This window comes from Pelodiscus sinensis, chromosome 2, assembly GCF_049634645.1.
Source record: "Pelodiscus sinensis isolate JC-2024 chromosome 2, ASM4963464v1, whole genome shotgun sequence".
Classification (NCBI taxonomy): domain Eukaryota; kingdom Metazoa; phylum Chordata; order Testudines; family Trionychidae; genus Pelodiscus; species Pelodiscus sinensis.
In genome coordinates this window covers 145,539,069-145,557,745 of record NC_134712.1, presented here as the reverse complement: position 1 = coordinate 145,557,745, position 18,677 = coordinate 145,539,069, and the positions used below count along the sequence as shown (strand labels likewise).

At 43.2% G+C, this 18,677-nt stretch overlaps 1 protein-coding gene across 3 annotated transcripts in view; it reads right to left on the bottom strand.

Annotated features, from left to right (window-relative positions):
- Window positions 1-18,677, bottom strand: part of CEP72 (centrosomal protein 72) — a 57,891-nt gene that overhangs the window by 6,471 nt on the left and 32,743 nt on the right. Inside the window, exons 10-13 of one of the 3 annotated variants that reach the window (XM_075921558.1) lie at window positions 18,185-18,323; window positions 15,875-16,077; window positions 14,764-14,965; window positions 11,456-11,582 (exon numbers count right to left, since the gene is read on the bottom strand). In XM_075921558.1, the coding sequence (XP_075777673.1) occupies window positions 14,777-14,965; window positions 15,875-16,077; window positions 18,185-18,323 (531 nt within the window). In that variant the 3' untranslated portion in view covers window positions 11,456-11,582; window positions 14,764-14,776. Of the gene's footprint in view, window positions 1-11,455; window positions 11,583-14,763; window positions 14,966-15,874; window positions 16,078-18,184; window positions 18,324-18,677 lie in introns of those variants that run through there. The other 2 variants (XM_006113046.4, XR_001369353.3) reach the window with 2 other exon arrangements.

The window sequence follows — 18,677 nt, the reverse complement described above, 5'->3', positions numbered from 1 at the left end:
GATGATTGTGAGGATTGCTCCCTGGCAAGGACGCTCCCAGCAGAGAGGCTGTGGGAGTTCCACCAGCTCTCCTTAGCAGGCACTCCCGTTGAAAGGGCTCGTGGGGGGCAGTGCTAGTATAAGAACAGGAGAACACAACAATGAAGAGCTGAGAAATGGTGAGGGATGCAAGACTGGTATGTTGCATGGACTGTTATGACTATGGTAGGGAAATCTAGACTATGATTTTTGGGACATTTGTTATTATTTATATTTGAGGAGCTTTGGGAATAAGTGACCCCACCAGGGCTATATTTACACTTGGGATGATGCACTGAACTATTTTTGGGAAGCCTGAAGGAGGAAAACTTAGGTAGGTGCTCCTGTCATGCTGTGGTCTTCAGCAGGGCAGTATTCAGGTGGAACTGCCCTATGACACCTTCTGTTTTAAAGTGCTAATATTGCTACAGAGAATGAACAGTAGCTATATTTCATGGTACAGATGCTTCATACAGATGATGTGATCCATGTAAAGAGTTGGTATGAGTAGCTTGTTATCTTTGTAAACTGCTTTCATAGCCTCCAGGCTGAGAGGAGCTATATGAAGAAGTTACTCACCTTCATGCAGTAACGACGGTTCTTCAAGATGTGCATCCCCAGGGGTGCTCCACTGTAGGTGTCGGGCTCATCCTGGCACCGCAGACCAGAGTTTTGAGCAGCAGTGGTCAGCCAGATCGCATATGCGCGGCCAGTACCTCGTGGCGTTCATGCTCTTTTGCACACACACGCAGTCCGGCTCCTACCAGTTCCTCTCATCCGATCGAGTGTCTGAAAAAGAGCAGAAAGGAAGAACAGGAGACTCCGTAGCGGGGAGGACAGGTAGTGGAGCACCCACGTGGACAAACATCTTGAAGAACTGTCGTTATTGCACAAAGGTGAGTAACTTCCTCTTCTTCTTCAACTGATGTCCCCTTGGGTGCACTGTAGGTGACTATGTAGCAGTACTCAAGAATGTCCGGAAAGTGGGCTCCAGAGTCAAGGTTTGTTTGATGTTGAAAGTACTGCTGAGGCTAACGAGGAGTCCGCAGCCAAACATTGCACGATCGCGTAGTGCTTCATGAACATGTCATTGGATGACCATGTGGCTGCCTGACACATGTCCCGAAGGGGAACCCCTCGAAGAAAGGCCATGGATGTGGCTACAGCTCTTGTAGGACGAGCCTTTGGTTGAGATGGAAGCAGTCTATTGAGACTAGAATAGCAAGTGGTAATGCATGAGACTATACGACTATAAGAGGAAGCTGCGGTCCTGGGTCTGCAAGTCCGGTGGATTCGGAAGGACATATGGCGGATACAGAGACATTTGGTGGAAAAAAGGGAACCCAGGCGGGCATTAGGAGGATCAGCCTGGCTCAGTCTGTGTTGATTTTCTCGAGGACCCTAGGTATAAGTATGATGGGGGGAAATGCATACAGGATCTCCCAGTTGAGGAGAAAGGCATCTCCAAGGGATCTTCGACTGATGCCTGCCCTGGAGCAATATCATCAGCTTTTGGTATTTTTCTAGGTGACAAAGAGGTCTATCAGAGGGAAACCCCAGCAACGGAAAATACACTGAAGTATGTCGCTGCAGAGTTCCCACTCGTGGCCAGGCGTGAAATGTCTGCTCAGGGAGTCTGCAGCAGCACTGCTGATGCCAGGTAAGTACGATGCTATTAATGTGATCCTGTTGCAAATGCACCAATTCCAGAGGCGCACCGCCTCTACACAAAGCAATTGAGACCTTGGCAAATTACACTGCTCTACAGCCAAAATGCTTCTGAAATAAAAGTAGTCAAACTTTACTAATTCTGGTTCACTGAGAACGAAAATGATGCTTAAAATTGTTGATTGGCTCTAGTTTTCAAGATATGCTATGGGGTCAGTATATACGACCCTTGACTTGCAAATGGCGGAGGATAAGTGAGTTATAAAGGGAAGGGATCTCAATTTAAACCAGAAATGACTAAAATACGTCTTTGACTGGATCTATGAATAAATCTATGACTGGGTTTGGACAGTACTTGCTTTTTAGGCAAAAACAATGAATGATGCAATCTGAAGGTGGTATTGTGTCATACATGATATGAATTGCATCATGTTATTCCTAGAAGTCATGGATGATACAATCATAACGAAGCTTACATCACTCTGCTGAACAAATTGCCCTATATCAGCTCTAGAAATCATACAGTGTCATGCTCTCTTATTTGTCAGTGTTTGATTTTGCAAAGGAACACATTTCTGTTTAGCCAAAGTGAGTAGAGATGCCTCGTACTTGTGCGAACAGTGCAGATAACTTCTGCTATGTTTCTGGTGAAGTGACTTTTGCATCACAAAAGCGCAGTATAACCACTATGGTTAAGAAAGCCTATCACCTTTATTTTGGCTGCAAAACTGGAGATCAGGACAAGAGGGCTGTGTCTACACTGGCATCCCTTCCGGAAAAGGGATGCTAATGTAGCACTTTGGAATAGGCAAATCCGCAGGGGATTTAAATATCCCCCGCGGTATTTGCATTAACATGGCTGCCGCTTTTTTCCAGCTTGGAGATAAGCCGGAGAAAAGCGCCAGTCTAGACGTGATTCTCCGGAAAATAAAGCCTTTTCCAGAGGATCTCTTATTCTCTTTTCCGGAAGGGATGCCAGTGTAGACACAGCCGAGGTGGGCCCCACACACATGCTGCAACACATGTGCAACAAATCTTCGCCAGTGGTTGAACAGGAAAAGGAAATCTATGCCTTTTGCAGTGCCAATGATTTGGAGAGAGCCAACAGATCATACCAGCAATTGTTACTTCTGCATGGTGCCTCCAGTTGGGAAAGGTGGGTCAAAGAAGAAAAAGTGGACTGTGCATTATCCAAACATTCCATCAGCTATACGCCCAGTACTCCTCGGAGAAGAACTGCCGGTTCCTGATGCACCAGAATCATTCTCACTTGAGTCAGACGAGGAAGAGGAAGAGGATGAAACTTCTGGTCCTGAACCATCAATGTCACAGGACCCACATTTTGTCCCATCCTCCTCCTCTGAACCACACCTCATAACACAAGGTGAACTGAACGACCTTGTCAGGGATTTGGAACTACCCAAGAGTAAGGCAGAGCTGTTGGGCTCCAGACTACAGCAGTGGAATCTCCTGGCAGGTGATGTTAGGGTTTCCATGTTCCGTGACCGTCAAAAAGATCTTGTCCCATTCTTCTTCATGGAAGGTGATCTTGTAGCCTGCAACAACATCGATGGTGTGATGGCTGCCCTCAACATCGTTCACGATCCAGATGAGTGGAGACTGTTCATTGATTCATCGAAGCCGAGTCTTAAAGCTGTTTTGCTGCATAATGGCAATGTTTTGCCATCAATTCCAGTTGGTCATGCAGTCCATATGAAGGAAACCTGTGACAACATGAAACAACTTTTGAGGTGTATAAATTATGTCCAACATCAGTGGCAGCTTTGTGGTGATTTGAAGGTTGTTGCTCTCTTGCTTGGTCTGCAGACTGGATACACAAAGTACTGCTGTTTTCTCTGCGAATGGGATAGTCGTGCAAGAGATTCCCACTACATCAAGATAGATTGGCCACTCCGACAGTCATTGGAGCCTGGGAGGAAAAGTGTTCAGCATCCACCACTTGTTGAATCAAGGAAGATTTTGTTACCACCCTTACATATCAAGCTGTGTCTGATGAAGGACTTTGTCAAGGCTATGGACAAAACACAAGCAGCTTTCAAGTACCTCCGTGGAAAATTTCCAAGGTTAAGTGTAGCCAAATTAAAGGAAGGTGTCTTTGTTGGTCCTCAGATTCGTGAACGTCTTCGAGATGATGCATTTGACCATGCACTGCGTGGCAAGGAAAAGACGGCATGGAAAGCCTTCCAGTTAGTGGCAATAAATTTTCTCGGAAACAACAAGGCACACAACTACAGGTTGTTGGTGGAAAACCTCCTCAAGGCATACAAAAGCCTTGGTTGCAACATGTCACTAAAGATACATTTTTTGCACTCTCTAGATTTTTTTCCACCGAACTGCGGAGCAGTGAGCGACGAGCACGACGAGCGATTTCACCAGGACATTGCAACAATGGAGAAACGCTTTCAGGGCAAATGGAGCCCATCAATGCTTGCAGACTATTGCTGGACAGAGACAAGAGATGCTCCATTTAATGAATACAAGAGACAAGCCAAGAAGCGCCGAGTAGACACTGAATAGGACTAAACTATGTACATAATAGTTTTTTGCCTTTTGTTTCATAATAAATTTTATTTATATAACCCTTTTGCTGATTTTTAAAATGTTACGTAAACAGGACAGGTGAAATAGTATTATGTAAAGCAACCATAAACACATGAAAAGACCTAGGTTTACAATTTATGATTAAAACTCTTTAATATCTACACAATATACATAGATGTAAAATGTAAAAACTTAAATATCTTGGAAACAGTAACCAATCAGTTGTTTTAATTGTCATATTTGAATTCAGCATATCAAAATACATAATAAATAGCACATTTTATCTCTGAAGCAGATGACTTCTACAAAATTGTAGACCAGTGTTATATAGTACATTGTGGCAATAGTGTCCGTGAGTATTCTGACAGTGGAGTCACGGAGGTAGCTCTGGAAGCGTCTGCAAGCATTGAAGATTGCCCTGAGCTCGAGAAAATGTATTATTATTATTTAAAATATTTTTACCCCTCCTCTCTATTTAAAATATTCGAGGCGGCTTACAATTTTTTTAAAAAAACAGTACAAATATATAATAATTTAATAATACGAGATGTGGAGAGTTGTCTCTCATGACAACCATCGGCCTTGAGGCTGGTGAAATGGAACGCCCAACAGGAGGTTGCACAAGTCGGTCTGCCATTTGAGGGACATACGAACATTGGCTGGAGGAGTCACTGTTCTGTGGATGTGATGTCTTGTAGGAGCATACACAGGTGCTATCCAGTGTTGAAGACAGCAGAAGTGAGGCTGTGCATGATGAACTACATAAGTTGTTGTGGCCATATGGCCCATTAGCTTTAGAGAAATGTGTATTGAAACAGAAGGGATGGTGATTAGCACAGTAAGTAGATCTTGAATAGCATTGAACCTTTGAAGGGGTAAGTAGGCTCATGCTGTGTTAGAGTCAAGACAAATGCCTGCGAACTCTAAAATTTGAGAGGGCTCAAGCATGAACTTCTGGTAGTTGATAATGAGACCAAGAGAATTGAAAGTTTGTCTGGCTACTGCTATCATATGTCATGTCTCCATTGAGAAACGGCCTTTTATAAGGCAATCGTCTAGGTAGGGGAAAATTATAATTCCCTGTTGATGCAAGTGTGCTGCCACTACCACAAGGGTTTTTGAGGATACCGTGGGAGCAGAGGAAAGGAAGCACCTGGTACTGAAAATGTTCCCTGCCTACTGTGAAGTGAAGAAATCGCCTGTGGGTGGGATGGATGGTGATGTGGAAGTAGGCATCTTGAAGGTCAAGGGCTGCAAACCAATGTTATGGATGAAACAGTTATTTTGAGCCGTTGTTTTCGAAGGGTCACCACCCTTCTATTTTATTCTGTGTGAGGAAATAGCAAGAATAGAATCCTTGACCAAGAAGTCAAATCTGCTGTTTATTGGATGGTTGATTCGGATGGTTTATTGCCTGGTTGGTCTGACTGCGCCTTCTTTGGGGTTGCTGCCTTGCTCGTGGCTGGCTGAAACCACATTGCTGTTCTCTATTGTATGGGTAGTCATGACGGCTCTGGTAAGGTATGTAATGCTTATGCTGGTATGGAGGCGTATAGATACTGAGGGTACAGAGAGTGGTACATGAATCTTTGGTCGAATGGAGGACTTTGTTTTCTTGGCAAAGAGTTTCTGTTTGTCGAATGGGAGGTCCTCGACTTTGTTCTGTAACTCCCTTGGGACTCCCCCTGTTTGCAACCATGAAGCCTTCCTCATCACAATTGCAGAAGTTGTCAAATAGGCGGCTGTATCCAAGACGTCTAGAGCAATCTGGAGACCTGCGCTGGCGGAGGCATAGCCTTTCTGGACAATGGATTTTAGGATAGGTCTCTTGGAATCAGGCAGATGTTCTATAAGCGTTGTAAGTTTTGTGTAACTGTCGAAATCATGATTCAACAAGAGTGCAGTACAGTTAGCAATGCAAAGTAATAGTTTCAACGAAGAGTACACTTTCCTCCCAAATAGGTTCATTCTTTTGCTGTCTTTCTCTGTTGCAGCATTCTTATACCAAGGGGCCTTGGACCTGTACTGCGCAGCATCTACAACAAGAGAATTGGGCTGGGGATGAGTAAATAAAAATTCTATCCCTTTCGATGGAACAAATTATTTCTTGTCTGCCCTTTTGTCGGCAGGACAGAGGCAGGGGTCTGCCAAATCTCTGCCGCTGTCTCCATAATTGCTTTGTCTGTCGGCAGTGCTATCTTGGCCTGGTGAGGGGCTGAAGATTTTTAAAGAGGCAGTACTGCTTATCCTGTACCTCTGCCAACTGGACCTCCTGACTTCGCGCAACTCTCTTAAATAAATCTTGGAATTGTTTAAGATCGGCAGGGGAAGGAAAGGAGGGGGCGATATATCGCCTAGAATTATGGCCTCATCAGGAGAGGATGATGACTGATCCGTGGGGGAAGTGTTGGGCTGCTGTTCCTCTACCTCTAATAATTGCCCTTCCTCAGGTGCCGCCTGATGTGTTTGAGCTGAGGAGCTTTGCGGTGGCAGCAGCGGGTGTTCCCATGGCGGTACAGAAGCAGGCAGATAACTGGGTGATCTATGGCAACAAGGGGACCATCTCCTAGATGTAGCTGCTGGTGATGATAATAGGAAGAGTAGTACGGTGTACGATTGCAATGGTAACTGTGGGGATGATGCAATCGTCTAGGTGAGGCATGCCTAGAAGAGAATGCACTCCTATGCTCTTCCCAATATGCAGCATGTGGTGAAAGCGTTGGTGAGTGAGGAAGTATTACTGATCCTCTTGACGAGAGGTGTGGAAAGAGAGAAAGGTGCCTCACGTGATAGCAAGAACCTCTCCGCAGTGCCGCAGGAAACGGGGATGAGATCTCCGATGTGATGAAGTATGAAAACTCTTCTCATTCCGTATGAGTGACGCACAGCACCGGTGACCTCGGTGCCGGTGAAGAAGGTGACAGTGATGGAGAGAATGTCGAGAAGACAAAAGTAGGCCTCGGACTCCAACGTATGGTAGTCTTTACAGGCACCTTCTTCGGTGCCAAAAAAGCACGGCCCTCTCTGGTGCCAGGCTAGATTGCCACATGGGCTCCACAGCCTGGGTGCCGGTGGTGCCGATGTGGCCGGCGTCGATATTGATTCCGGTGTCTTAGAAGATGAGGCTGCCAGCGCCGATGTTGATCTCGGTGCCATCAGTGCCTGCAAGGTCAGCACCGAAGGAGTTGTCTTTTGTGACTGGAACCGCCTTTGAATGTGAAGAGGTGGTACTGGATGTTCCAGGCTTATCACCCGTGCTCACCCTGCTCAGTGAGACCGGCGGAAGTGACCGTGCCGGTGAAGCCTGCATCTTTTTTGCCAGAGCTGCCCCTGGAGAGGACACTCTCTGTTTTTGTGTGGTGGCAGGGTCTGTGAGAACTGTGGATGCCAAGCCCGGTGGCTGGAGCACCTTGTGAAACAGGGAAATGTGCCTCTGGATGATTCTATCTTGCTGGGCTCTCGCTGTTAACTTTGAACAGTGGGAGCACTTCTGAGGCACATGAGCCACGCCCAAACAGCAGATACATGAAGAATGGCAGTCTGAGGCTGGCATGGGCTCGCAACAAGTGTCACATTTCTTAAAACCTGGAGAAACCAGCATCGTCGGTTTGGTCTTAAATCTATTTGGTTGTTCTGTTTTTTCTTTGTGGCCTAAGGGCCGGTAGAAAACAAAGAAGTAGTTTCTGGGTTTTTTTTTTAATAAACTACAAACTATAACTATTAACTATAAGTTGACTAATATTAACAACATCAACAACCACAAACAAATAACTCTCTTTTATTTCCTGACTAGACGAAGTAGGAGAGAAGAACTCGCTCCGTCTGTGACCGAGCGTGGCTGAGAGGAACTGGCGGGAGCCGGACCACGCGCATGTGCAAAAGAGCATGAACGCTGCGAGGCACCAGTCGCGCATGCACGGTCTGGCTAACCACTGCTGCTCATAACTCCGATCAGTGGTGCCAAGCCCAACACCTATAGTAGAGCACGGGGGCATCACTCGAAGAAGAATATAAGAGTATTATGAACTTCAGACACTTATTTTCCTAAGTCAAAGGTAGCCTCCTGGTTAGCATCCCAAAATCTACATGCTCAAAAATGTTAATACAATGCTTTATATTGGTGAAGGAGGGGAAAAGGATCAGAGAACCTACTTTTTATAGTTTTACAGCTAAAGATGAGGAGTCTGATTTACTGCAGATCCACTTCCTTACAGATAAGGTGAATGCTGGCAGTGGCCACTCCACAGTTAACTTGGAAGCTAACCTGTCTCATTCCTGCCTCCCAAATAAACTAATCTTTCTGTGATTCTGAAGAGCTATATGGCACAGAGGAACTGTCTGGATCCCACAAATGATGACTTTCAGACTTTTGTGGATGAGAGTGTGGTACAGTTTTTCTAAAAGAGATAAAATTTTGGAGGGTGCATTTAACTGGGCTCCACTGTTTATCTCTTGAGGTCCCTTCCAGCCTTACATGTCCATGAGTGCCTGAAACACACTTTCAAATTTCATTTTTTTAACTTAGTGGAGCTTTGTTTTTGGGGGGTGGCTAGGTGGGTGTTCAAGTAAATTACATTTCCTACTCTTTGACAGTAATTAAAGTAAAAATATCTAGATGCAAAAGCATTAAGAAATGTATTGCTCAGTAAGGCAGCAAATCATTTTTAAAAGAGACTCAATCTGTTTAGACAAGGGATGTAATAGTGTAGTCGATTAACCAATAAGCAAAAGCTAATGGGTTAATTCTATAGATTACATACATTTCTGCTCCCCCTGCCCCAACGAGTAATTTTTTTAGCAGGCTGGCCAGCAGCCCGGTTCAGTTCTGGCTCACACTGGGTCTGGGACCTACCCCCACTGCAGCTCTGCATTTAAAGTGTATTAGGAGCCAGGCAAACAGGAAGCTCAGCTCAGTTCCAGTTTGCGCCGGGTCCGGGAGTTCAGACCTCCCCCCGGAGACGAGCTGCTGCCCCCCTGCACTGCTGCCTCTTTATCAGAGGCAGCAGCACAGGTCAACAAGCAGCCAGTCCGCAAGAGGAGCTGGTTTTTAAACTGGCTCCCCTTGCGGACTAGCTCCCACCTGGCACCCACACTGCTGCTGGTCCCGCCCCCAGGGACTATAGAATAGTCAACTAACCGATAAGAATTCATGAGGTTACTCGACTATTCAATTAACTGATATTTAACATCCCTAGTTTAGACCCAAAATACAGGTACAATAAAAATGTAAAAGGGACAACTTGTAAATTTGTTCTTTAAATAAATTACCACTGGTGTGTGCAATATAATCACCTGTAATAATACATGTCTTCAGTACTCAACTGGGCAAAGGAAAGTTTCCTAACAATGAGTTCTTAATGGTAGAATTGCATCATGAAAAATTATCTTGGAAAGCACTGGTCAATGTTACTTCCCTTTCAGGAAGGGTGGAGTGGATGATCTAACAGACCTTTTTTCACAAGTTATTTCCATGAGTCTATGTACACCTTTTCCTGATGGTATGCAGCTATTTCTGTCCTACATATAAGAATGTTTGTTTGCCTACACAGATGCTGATATTTGCTAAATTGATCGTTTTTCTGAAAAAAGTAAACAAGAGCATTCATTGAAATAAACTGAAAGTTAACTTATCTGACATTTGCAATCCTCTTCCATCATTTTTATGAACATTTGTCCAAATACATTTGAATGTTCACAGAAATTCATAAATGTGAATTTGCGCTCAAAGCGCAAGAAGAATGCATGAAATTGACTCACAGGTATTGTACTGATTCAGTGCTTTCGATAAGGACCGAGTCCATCAGGCTGACAGTGCAGCAACTCAAGCCAAGTCTATGTTCGTAGATCAGTATAACGGAGTTGCTGAGGAGTGTGAGAAATCTATGCCCCAAGGCATGCAGTTATAGTGACCTAACCCTAATGAAGACTGATGTCATTAGCATATCAGGCCTTGTTACATGGAACTCATACAGTGGCCTGATGCTTACTCGTGACAAAGGGGGGAAACAGAGGATCTTCTGTTTGGACATAATGGAACTTTGTTGAAGGGGTCACTTGAATCCATATTTATGTGCATACGTGTCATTATTCTATGCTGGTTGGAACTAGGGATGTTAAAAATATCGATTAACTGAACAGTCAATTAACCTCATGAATTCTTAACAGTTACTCAACTATTCTCTAGTCCCCAGGGGTGAGGCCAGCACCCAGTACACTCTGGCCCCACTCCCAAGGAGCCCCCTGCCACTCTGCACTGCTGCCTCTGATACAGAGGCACAAGCATGGGATGCAAGGCGAGAGGTGGTCTGTGAGAGGACCCAGTTTAAAAACAAGCTCTCCTTGTGGAGTAGCTGCCTGTCGCCCTGTACTAGTGCCTCTGATACAGAGGCAGCAGTGTGTGATGGGAGCAGCCTTTGTCTGGGGTCCTCGGGTGCTGGGGCAGCAAGGAGAGGAGCAATATCGGGTCTGAGCTTCTGGACCCGGCGCAAGCTAGGATTGAGCTGAGCTGCCTGCCTGCACGGCTCCCAATACACTTTAAATGCAGAGCCACAGCAGGGGTAGGTCCCGGACCCAGTGCAAGCCGGGTCTGATCCGGACTGCTGGCCAGCATGCTAAAAAATTTACTCGAAGGGGGGGGGGTTCATTAACAACCCAATCATGCTTGCCTCTGATCAAGCCAGCCTCCACTGCCACTTGTTACATTTTTCAACAAGAATCTTTGTGTTTTTTACCATGCAGCCCTTATGCTTCAGAGGCACTCATTGCACAAAGCTACCTTGCTAGCCACCTTCAAATCTCTCCTCAAATCTCCTCTTTGCTATAATGCCTACAAAAAACTTGATAATGGGTAGTCTGTTGGTGTGCAGAGACCATTGCCCATTATGCTGGCCAGCACTGTCTCATTGTACTCCTGTCTACCTTTTGTCACTTACTTAGTTTGTAAGCCTTGGGACAGAGACAGTCTTTTTGTTTGCTGTTTGTACTGCTCCTATTACAATGGGGCCTTACTCCATGTCTATGGCTCCTAGGCATTAAGATAATAAAAATTATAATTGCCATTGAAGTACTTTTGCAATGAAATACTATTTGGTGTGAGTAGAGGCATCTGATAAGGCCATAATATATACATTAAACTTAAAGCTAGTACACAGCTGTAGGTTTGCCTCTGACACAACAGTTACTAAAACAAGTGTTTTAAAAAACTCACCAGTAAGCTGTAAATGTACTGAACTAGAACTGTCTGCTTTTTTGACATTTTGTTCCACATTTAACAGATGAGCTTTTAAGCTAGTGTTCTCTTCCAACAACTGGTCTAAACGTTGCTTCAAGATATCCTAGTGAAATTTTTTTTTAAAAATGAAGAGAAACAGAACAGACATTAAAAAGGAAAGTGATAACAGCTGAATATTTTTCCAATAAATTATTCTTTGAAAGTATAAACATGAAAAGGCAAGACATGGTATTCCTGATTTATTTTTTACTGTGACCTAGTTCCATGAAAAACAAAATATTACACCAATCACTGAATCACAGTAGTCCAGAACTTGGAAAATCTGGTATCATTCTCTCTGGATCTGAAGTCACAATTCAAATAGAGGGAGAATTATATCAACAGGGACCCAGATTAACTGTTGCTATGGTAACTGTGAGCTGCTGATTATCCATAGCAAGGAGGATTTTTCCATAGGGTGAAATTTCACATAGTCATAATCAAGGATGTTAAATTTAGATTAATCATTTTAATCAAATAGTCAATGTAATTTGCATCAACTATTCACTTAGTCAATAAGGGCGCTCTGCCTTTGAAATGTACAAGAGCCCTAGAAGGGCTGTTTGAGTCCCCAGCTTGCCCAAGGCTCCCCACAGCGTTTCTGCTTTTGAAATGTACAAGAGCCCTGCTTTTAAGCTGGCTCCCCCCAGCACCCGATATTGCTCCCCTCCTTGCTGCCTCTCCCTGATAGAGGCAGCAAGGGTGGGGGAGGGGATGAAGCGAGTAGTCGAGTCAACTATCCAATAAGCATTTGCTTACATCCTAGTCACAATGGTAACTACTTTCTTCATGGGTCTATGGCTTATAGGGCTGTGATGTGAATTTATTTCACAAATACATCTGACGAAGTGGGTCTTTGCCCACGAAAGCTTATGCGGCAACACTTTGGTTAGTCTATAAGGTGCCACAGGACTCCTCGCCGCTTTTATTTCACAAAGTAACTCATTACTGACTTGGAATGGCAGTCTCACAGGCAAGCAGAATCTCTCTTCCTGGATTCCTTGGGGGGGGGGGGGTTGTTTTGGATTGCTCAGCAACAGCTCAAGCTACTGAGGAACAAGGATTTAAAACCCAAAATCCACATAGTGCTATTCATGCACAAGGTAGCTTCTTGACCATAAACTCCATAGCAGAGAAATGGTCTGTCCTTTCATGTTGTTTTCGGGCACTGAGGATAAAGGTACAAGGGATCCCATATCCCAGAAAGGAAAGACTCACAAATAGGGAACGAAAGTAGTATGCTTGACTAATTATAGTTCCAAGTGAAAACGTGACAGAATAATCCTTGTCTGATGTGATGTGGCACGCAGGCCCCATGCTGGTAAGCAGATTGAGGGACTGCGGACCCAAAGCCCCATCCAACTACAACTACCGATGGTGTCGGGGGTGGAGCGGAATTAGGGAGCAGAGCTCTGCTTCTCCTTTGATGGGAGAAGCCTAATTACAGCCAAGAGTCTGAGACGCAGAACCACACAAACGCAGGACTGGAAAGAACCTTGACAAGTTATCTAGTCCAGCCACAGGACTAAGTATAACTATAACATCGCTGACATGTTTGAATAACCTAGTCTTAAAAACCTCCAATGACAAGACTTCCAAAACTTTCCTTGGAAGCCTATCCCAGTTTTTAACTCTCTTTATAATTTAGAAATGGCTTCCCCCCCTCCCTTAATATCTAAACTAAATCTCCCTTGCTGCATATAAAGTCCATTATTACTTATCCTCCTTCAGTGGGCATTGAGAGCAACTGATTAATGTCCACTCTTGTAACACCTCAACTTGCCTCTAGACTTACCAGCTTTCTTCTCAGTCTTCTTTTCTCAAGACTAAACCAACCTCCTCTGGACTCTCTCTCCAATTTGTCCACATCTTTCTTCAAATATGGTGCCCCAAACTGGACACAGCTGGACTCTCAGGGTACGTCTACACTTGTGCTCTAGTTCAAAATAGGGATGCAAATGTAGCCGACCAAAATTGCTAATGAAGCAAGGATTTAAATATCCCGCGCTTCATTAGTATAATCTTGCCCACACGCTATTCCGCTCGCCCGCTGATTCAAACCAGGAAGTGCGCTCTGGGACACGTTAGTTCAAATAAAAAAAAATGAGGAGTAACATTAGTTCGAACCAAGGGGTTTGACTCAAACACACACATCCTGGAGCGCACTTCCTGGTTCGAATCAGCTGGTGAGCAGAACAGCGTGCAGGCGAGATTATGCTATTGAAGCGCGGGATATTTAAATCCCCACTTCATTAGCAATTTCGGTTGCCTACATTTGCATCCCTAGTTCGAACTAGGGAGCAAGTGTAGATGTACCCTCACTAGGGCCAAGTAGAATGGGACTACTCTCTCCAGCATTTTACTTACAAGATTACTGTTCATAATATTAGCAAAATAATATTAGCATTTTCTGAAGCAGTTCATATTTGAGATCCACAACAACCACCCAGGTCCTCTTCTACAATAGTACTCCCTAGGCAGTATTCAGATTTTGTAGCTGTGAATTTGATTTTTTTTCTATATTAAGTGTAGCATTTTGTACTTGTTTTTATTGAATTTCACCTTTGTTTTCAGAGCAATTCTCCAGTTTACTGAAGTATCCAAAAACCTCCCATCTTGGGGCCTTCTGCAGATTTTATAAGTGCACTCTCAACTCCATTTTCCAAGCTGAAAGGGGATGCAAGCACCTTGGAGACCAGACCTCATGATGGCTGGACAAATCTCCCACCAGATGGGATGACTGAATCCAGGGAAATTGACCAAAAGGAATGGTTGTGTTTGAAGACATTCCTTGAACAAAAGGGCCGAGTCCAGCTGAAGACTCTCAGATGACCCTTTTTTGAGAGGTAGCAACCGTCTGGCAGAGACCCTCATGACAGGGTGAGTAGTGCACAAAGAGGCACCACTAAAGTGGGAACTGTCTGATCGTATGCTTTCAGTGCAATTAAAAACTACTGCTGGCCCCTGGCTGCCAACTTGGGCTCTTGGGGATTGGGTAAGGGGTTGTTCTAATTCCAGATTCAAGCTAGAGTGTGAGTGTCTTAGAGATAACATGGAAATCTACACTGCAGTTAAACTGCCTCAACCTACACCCTGCAAGCCCTAGTCAACTGCAGGTGTCTAAATTTCAGGGTAGACATACCCACAAGGTCTACCACAGAATGGCTTAGATATCCATTCTTATCAGACATGTCTATACCTACACTGGATCCAGTTCAGAATTGTTCAAGACTTTTCTGTTTTACCTATTTTGTTGTTTTATTCTTTGTTTACTCCAACTGAAAAACCTGTCAATAGTGCCCATGTTTTCATAAAGTGTGACCTAAGGCAATCGTGCAGCTGTGTGTCAACTTTTTGCATGCAAACCAGGTGCTGGGTGCCCACTTTATAGCTGTGATATCCTGGGTTGAAGCGATCAATGAGATGTCCCAGATGAAGAGGGGCTCTCTGTAATGGAAAGAATTGACAGTAGATTTCTTCTTCAATAAAAAAAACGAGCAATAGAAGAATCTCAAATCAAATTGGAGGATGGTACTGGATAAACCCACATTTCCCAGAAGCAAATAATTATAATAGAATAGCAAAATGTCCCTCAATAGGACAAGTTTGATGAGAAGATAGGGGGAATGAGACAAGAGGCGAGGAGGGCAAAGCCACACAAGGGCAGTCTCTCTGTTGTGAGATTTGCAAATCTAGTTTAAGTGTTAGAATGAAGTAAGAAAAGAATGGCTTTTCTTGGAATCTTATTATTAGCAAGTCTAGAAGAAACTTGTCAGGATTTCTGAGACCGGAAAAGGTATTTTGTTGATAGTGTGATATGCCTGGCAAGGTTAAAAAGGCAGAAGGTGACAAATGGGGCTAGAAAGAGAGATCAGTGGCCTCCACTTCATTGGTATCAAACGGAAATGACTAATTGAAAAAGACAATGGCAGTACCTTGGTCTGCACCAGAAATTGCCTTTTTTTTTTCTTTAGAAAGAAAACTTAGCAAATTCTTGGCAGTGCTCACAGGAAAAAAAACATAAAGAAAGATGTTTGTAGCAGTGTGCTGATTAAGGAGTTGCTAGTCCAGAGCAAGATTTGAGCTCCTAGGTGACGACTGCCAAACCAGGTCTCTGTAAAGTTCAGAAAGCTTTGGGAGAGAGTAAAGTGGACTTTTCACAGGTTTCAATGATAATCATCAGATCTGAACCCTGACCTCCACAAATTGAAAGCTAGTATATTAGCTATCCATACTAACAAGATCTTTACAATTTGGATTAGAAATTCACGTGTGATTAAGCACTTAAATTTTACCACAAGTGCATTCAATTTCATCCTAACAGAAAAACTAAAAGAAAATAAGTGCCATGCTCACCATGTCTTTCTGAGAATTGCTCAGTTCTGACTCCAGACTGTTAATCTTTATGTTGTATTGATGATCTTGTTCAGACAAATGACTTTGTAAAGTCTTTTTCTCTAACAGCAGATTATTCACCTCCTGACATGTTGTAGCAGAATCTTTTTGTTGATCTGCAGGTGCAGATTTCTGCATTTCAGACAAAACAGGTCCTGCCTGAGCTATGAATTAAAAACAGAACAGAGCAGATTAGACCAGGGTATAAAACAATGCCTGTAGTTAGCAATAATGGTCCAAAAATCTAATCAATGATTTCTACTGACTTCAATTAAATTAATCTGAAGTTATTCTACAGAAATTTACTACAGAACTTGGCTCAGTAAGTAGAACTGGACTGAAGAAAATTGCTATCCTGTAAACCTAAAAACACATCCTACTGCTACATTTCTGCAATGGAAAGGTAACATCAAAACTTATGTCATAAATCATGCAAGAATTTGTGAAGTAAAAATTCACCCAAATGTCAACTCTCTAAACTGTTAGCTGTGAATATTTTCTTAGTACCCGTGTAGAAAAATTGATACAATTAGCAACGTGGTCAAACCTCTACACTTCCAATGACTGGAGCGTTAGTATAAAAGGGGACCAAACATAATGAGGGCAGAGGAAGGGTATGAGTATTCAAAATCCAGCAAATGCAAATGACATGTTTAATGGCCAATTTTTCAGTTACACCTATTGACAACCAGCAGCAGCGTCTCATTCAAGTATGCATGGGCTGCACTTAGGAGAAAATGATAGTCATGCCAGTCTTGAGGGCAGGCTACTGCCATAACAATTAATTGAAGGTCCCAAAAAAACTGTAAGAAGCACAGATAGCAGCTCTATTCCTCATGGCATTCAATAGACACAGAGCTCACAAACAGAATAGCCTGCAGCACCTATTCCCTTCAATTTACTATATTGTGAGCTATCAAGCTACAATCCAGACTAATGAGTAGCTGTGTCACACCAGCCCTCTGAAATGCTTTGCTGCTGTAGCGTCCAGCATGCAGGCCACTCCTAGTTATGTCTGTGCATGTGCTGGAGCCAAACAGCCACACCTTGGTGCTTATCAGCCTTGGTTACACTGCAGGTAACCCAACTACACTCCCAGACTTATATTTCTGAGGGGAAATCTATGTTCAGTAGAGACTTCCTAGAATTCAGTTGCCATAATTTCTAAAAATTTCATCTTCACTGAGCACGCTTGAAATCTCTCACAGTTCCTAAAAGTTACTTACCTGGTTCAAAATTGTACATATAATTTTAAGAGAGAATTTGCAGCTCGCAAATATCTGGACTTTAGACTTGCAGCCCAATCTTTGCAAACCTAAATTCTACAAAGGAGTTGGGAGGCTTGAGCCCTAACAACCATGTATCCCGTATGAGTAACACAAATGCTAAAGGCTCAGTTTTGTCCTCAGAACAAGGGACAAGCACAACAGCCCAGTAAGGAACGTGTAATTCACGCAAGGAGGGAGTGAACTGAGCCAGGTTCATATCACACTCAGCATATATTCCCTGACATGTGGCAGGGTGAGGAAGCCAAAGGGGGAAGGGAACATAAGCCTTTACCCTGTTCTTCTCCCTCTCACCTATTTGCATAAAGCAGGGGACATAGTAGGCTCTTCAGAACCACTTCCTTTTTGTGCTGCTCCCCATTATGTGAGTAGCTAATGCAGAAGAGCACATTGGCACCTCGTGCCATTTTACAAGTGTGCTCCTGGGTTGCAAAGTAGCCCTAAATTAAAATCAAAACTAATCGGTCCAATATTAGTGCTTCATCTTACTTCTGCTTGGCCTGAGACCACCATTCTAACACCGTATTTACATTCACTGCTGGTTTTCACGTCCAATGATTAGTAAAATAAAAGCCACCTTATGCACTGATGTGGAATTACTTATGTCTATCTTGTGTCCTTAATGTGTGGAATAGATTTTTATTATTTTTATTGGAGTAGGTACTGCAAATCTGATTACAGATAACCATGCCATACACAAAGGCTAAAATCTATCATTTAAAATGCACTAGTCAATATTTGAATTATATTGCAAACTCTCATCTGTTAATACAGGAAGTTCCTAACTATGTATCCAAGCAAGCACCAATAAATTATCACACACACATTTTATATTTATTTTGAGGGTTGAGCCCTAAAGACCATGCTATCCCTTACGAGTAACACAAATGCTAAAGGCTCAATTTTTATACACACACACACACACACACACACACACACAGACACAGTTTATTAATACCTGTTACAGTATCTTTTTCTTACTTACAAAGAAATTTCTCATTGCAGTGAAGTGATTTATAACCATTCCAGTATTTGTCCACTAAATCCAGAAGTTGTTCCATAGGTGTGGTTTCATATATATGTTTCTTAGCTGTTTGAGTTGCTACTTGATGTGTTTCAAACACCTGAATAAAAAGATTTAAAAATATTTCATTCACTAGAACTGCAAATGTTTGTAATGTAGTCCATAGTCTTTTAAGTGCAGAAATGTAACTTGCAACAAAGAAGGGAATTTTAAACTGACTAAATCAGGTAGTTTGGGCCCAAAATGAGTAGTCCCAGGTAATTTTAGTACCAGGTAATTTTAAAGATGTAGTTTCCTTCACAGTTCCCAGTTCTCTTATATTTGTATTACTAAAAACTTTTGGTCTGAAAATGCCTATGCTTGGTTTCTGCCTAAAAGATGAACTGAACTGTCTAGGAAAAATTCTGACCACACTTTTGTCAACTATTTTTGAACTATCGAAGGGTAAAATATC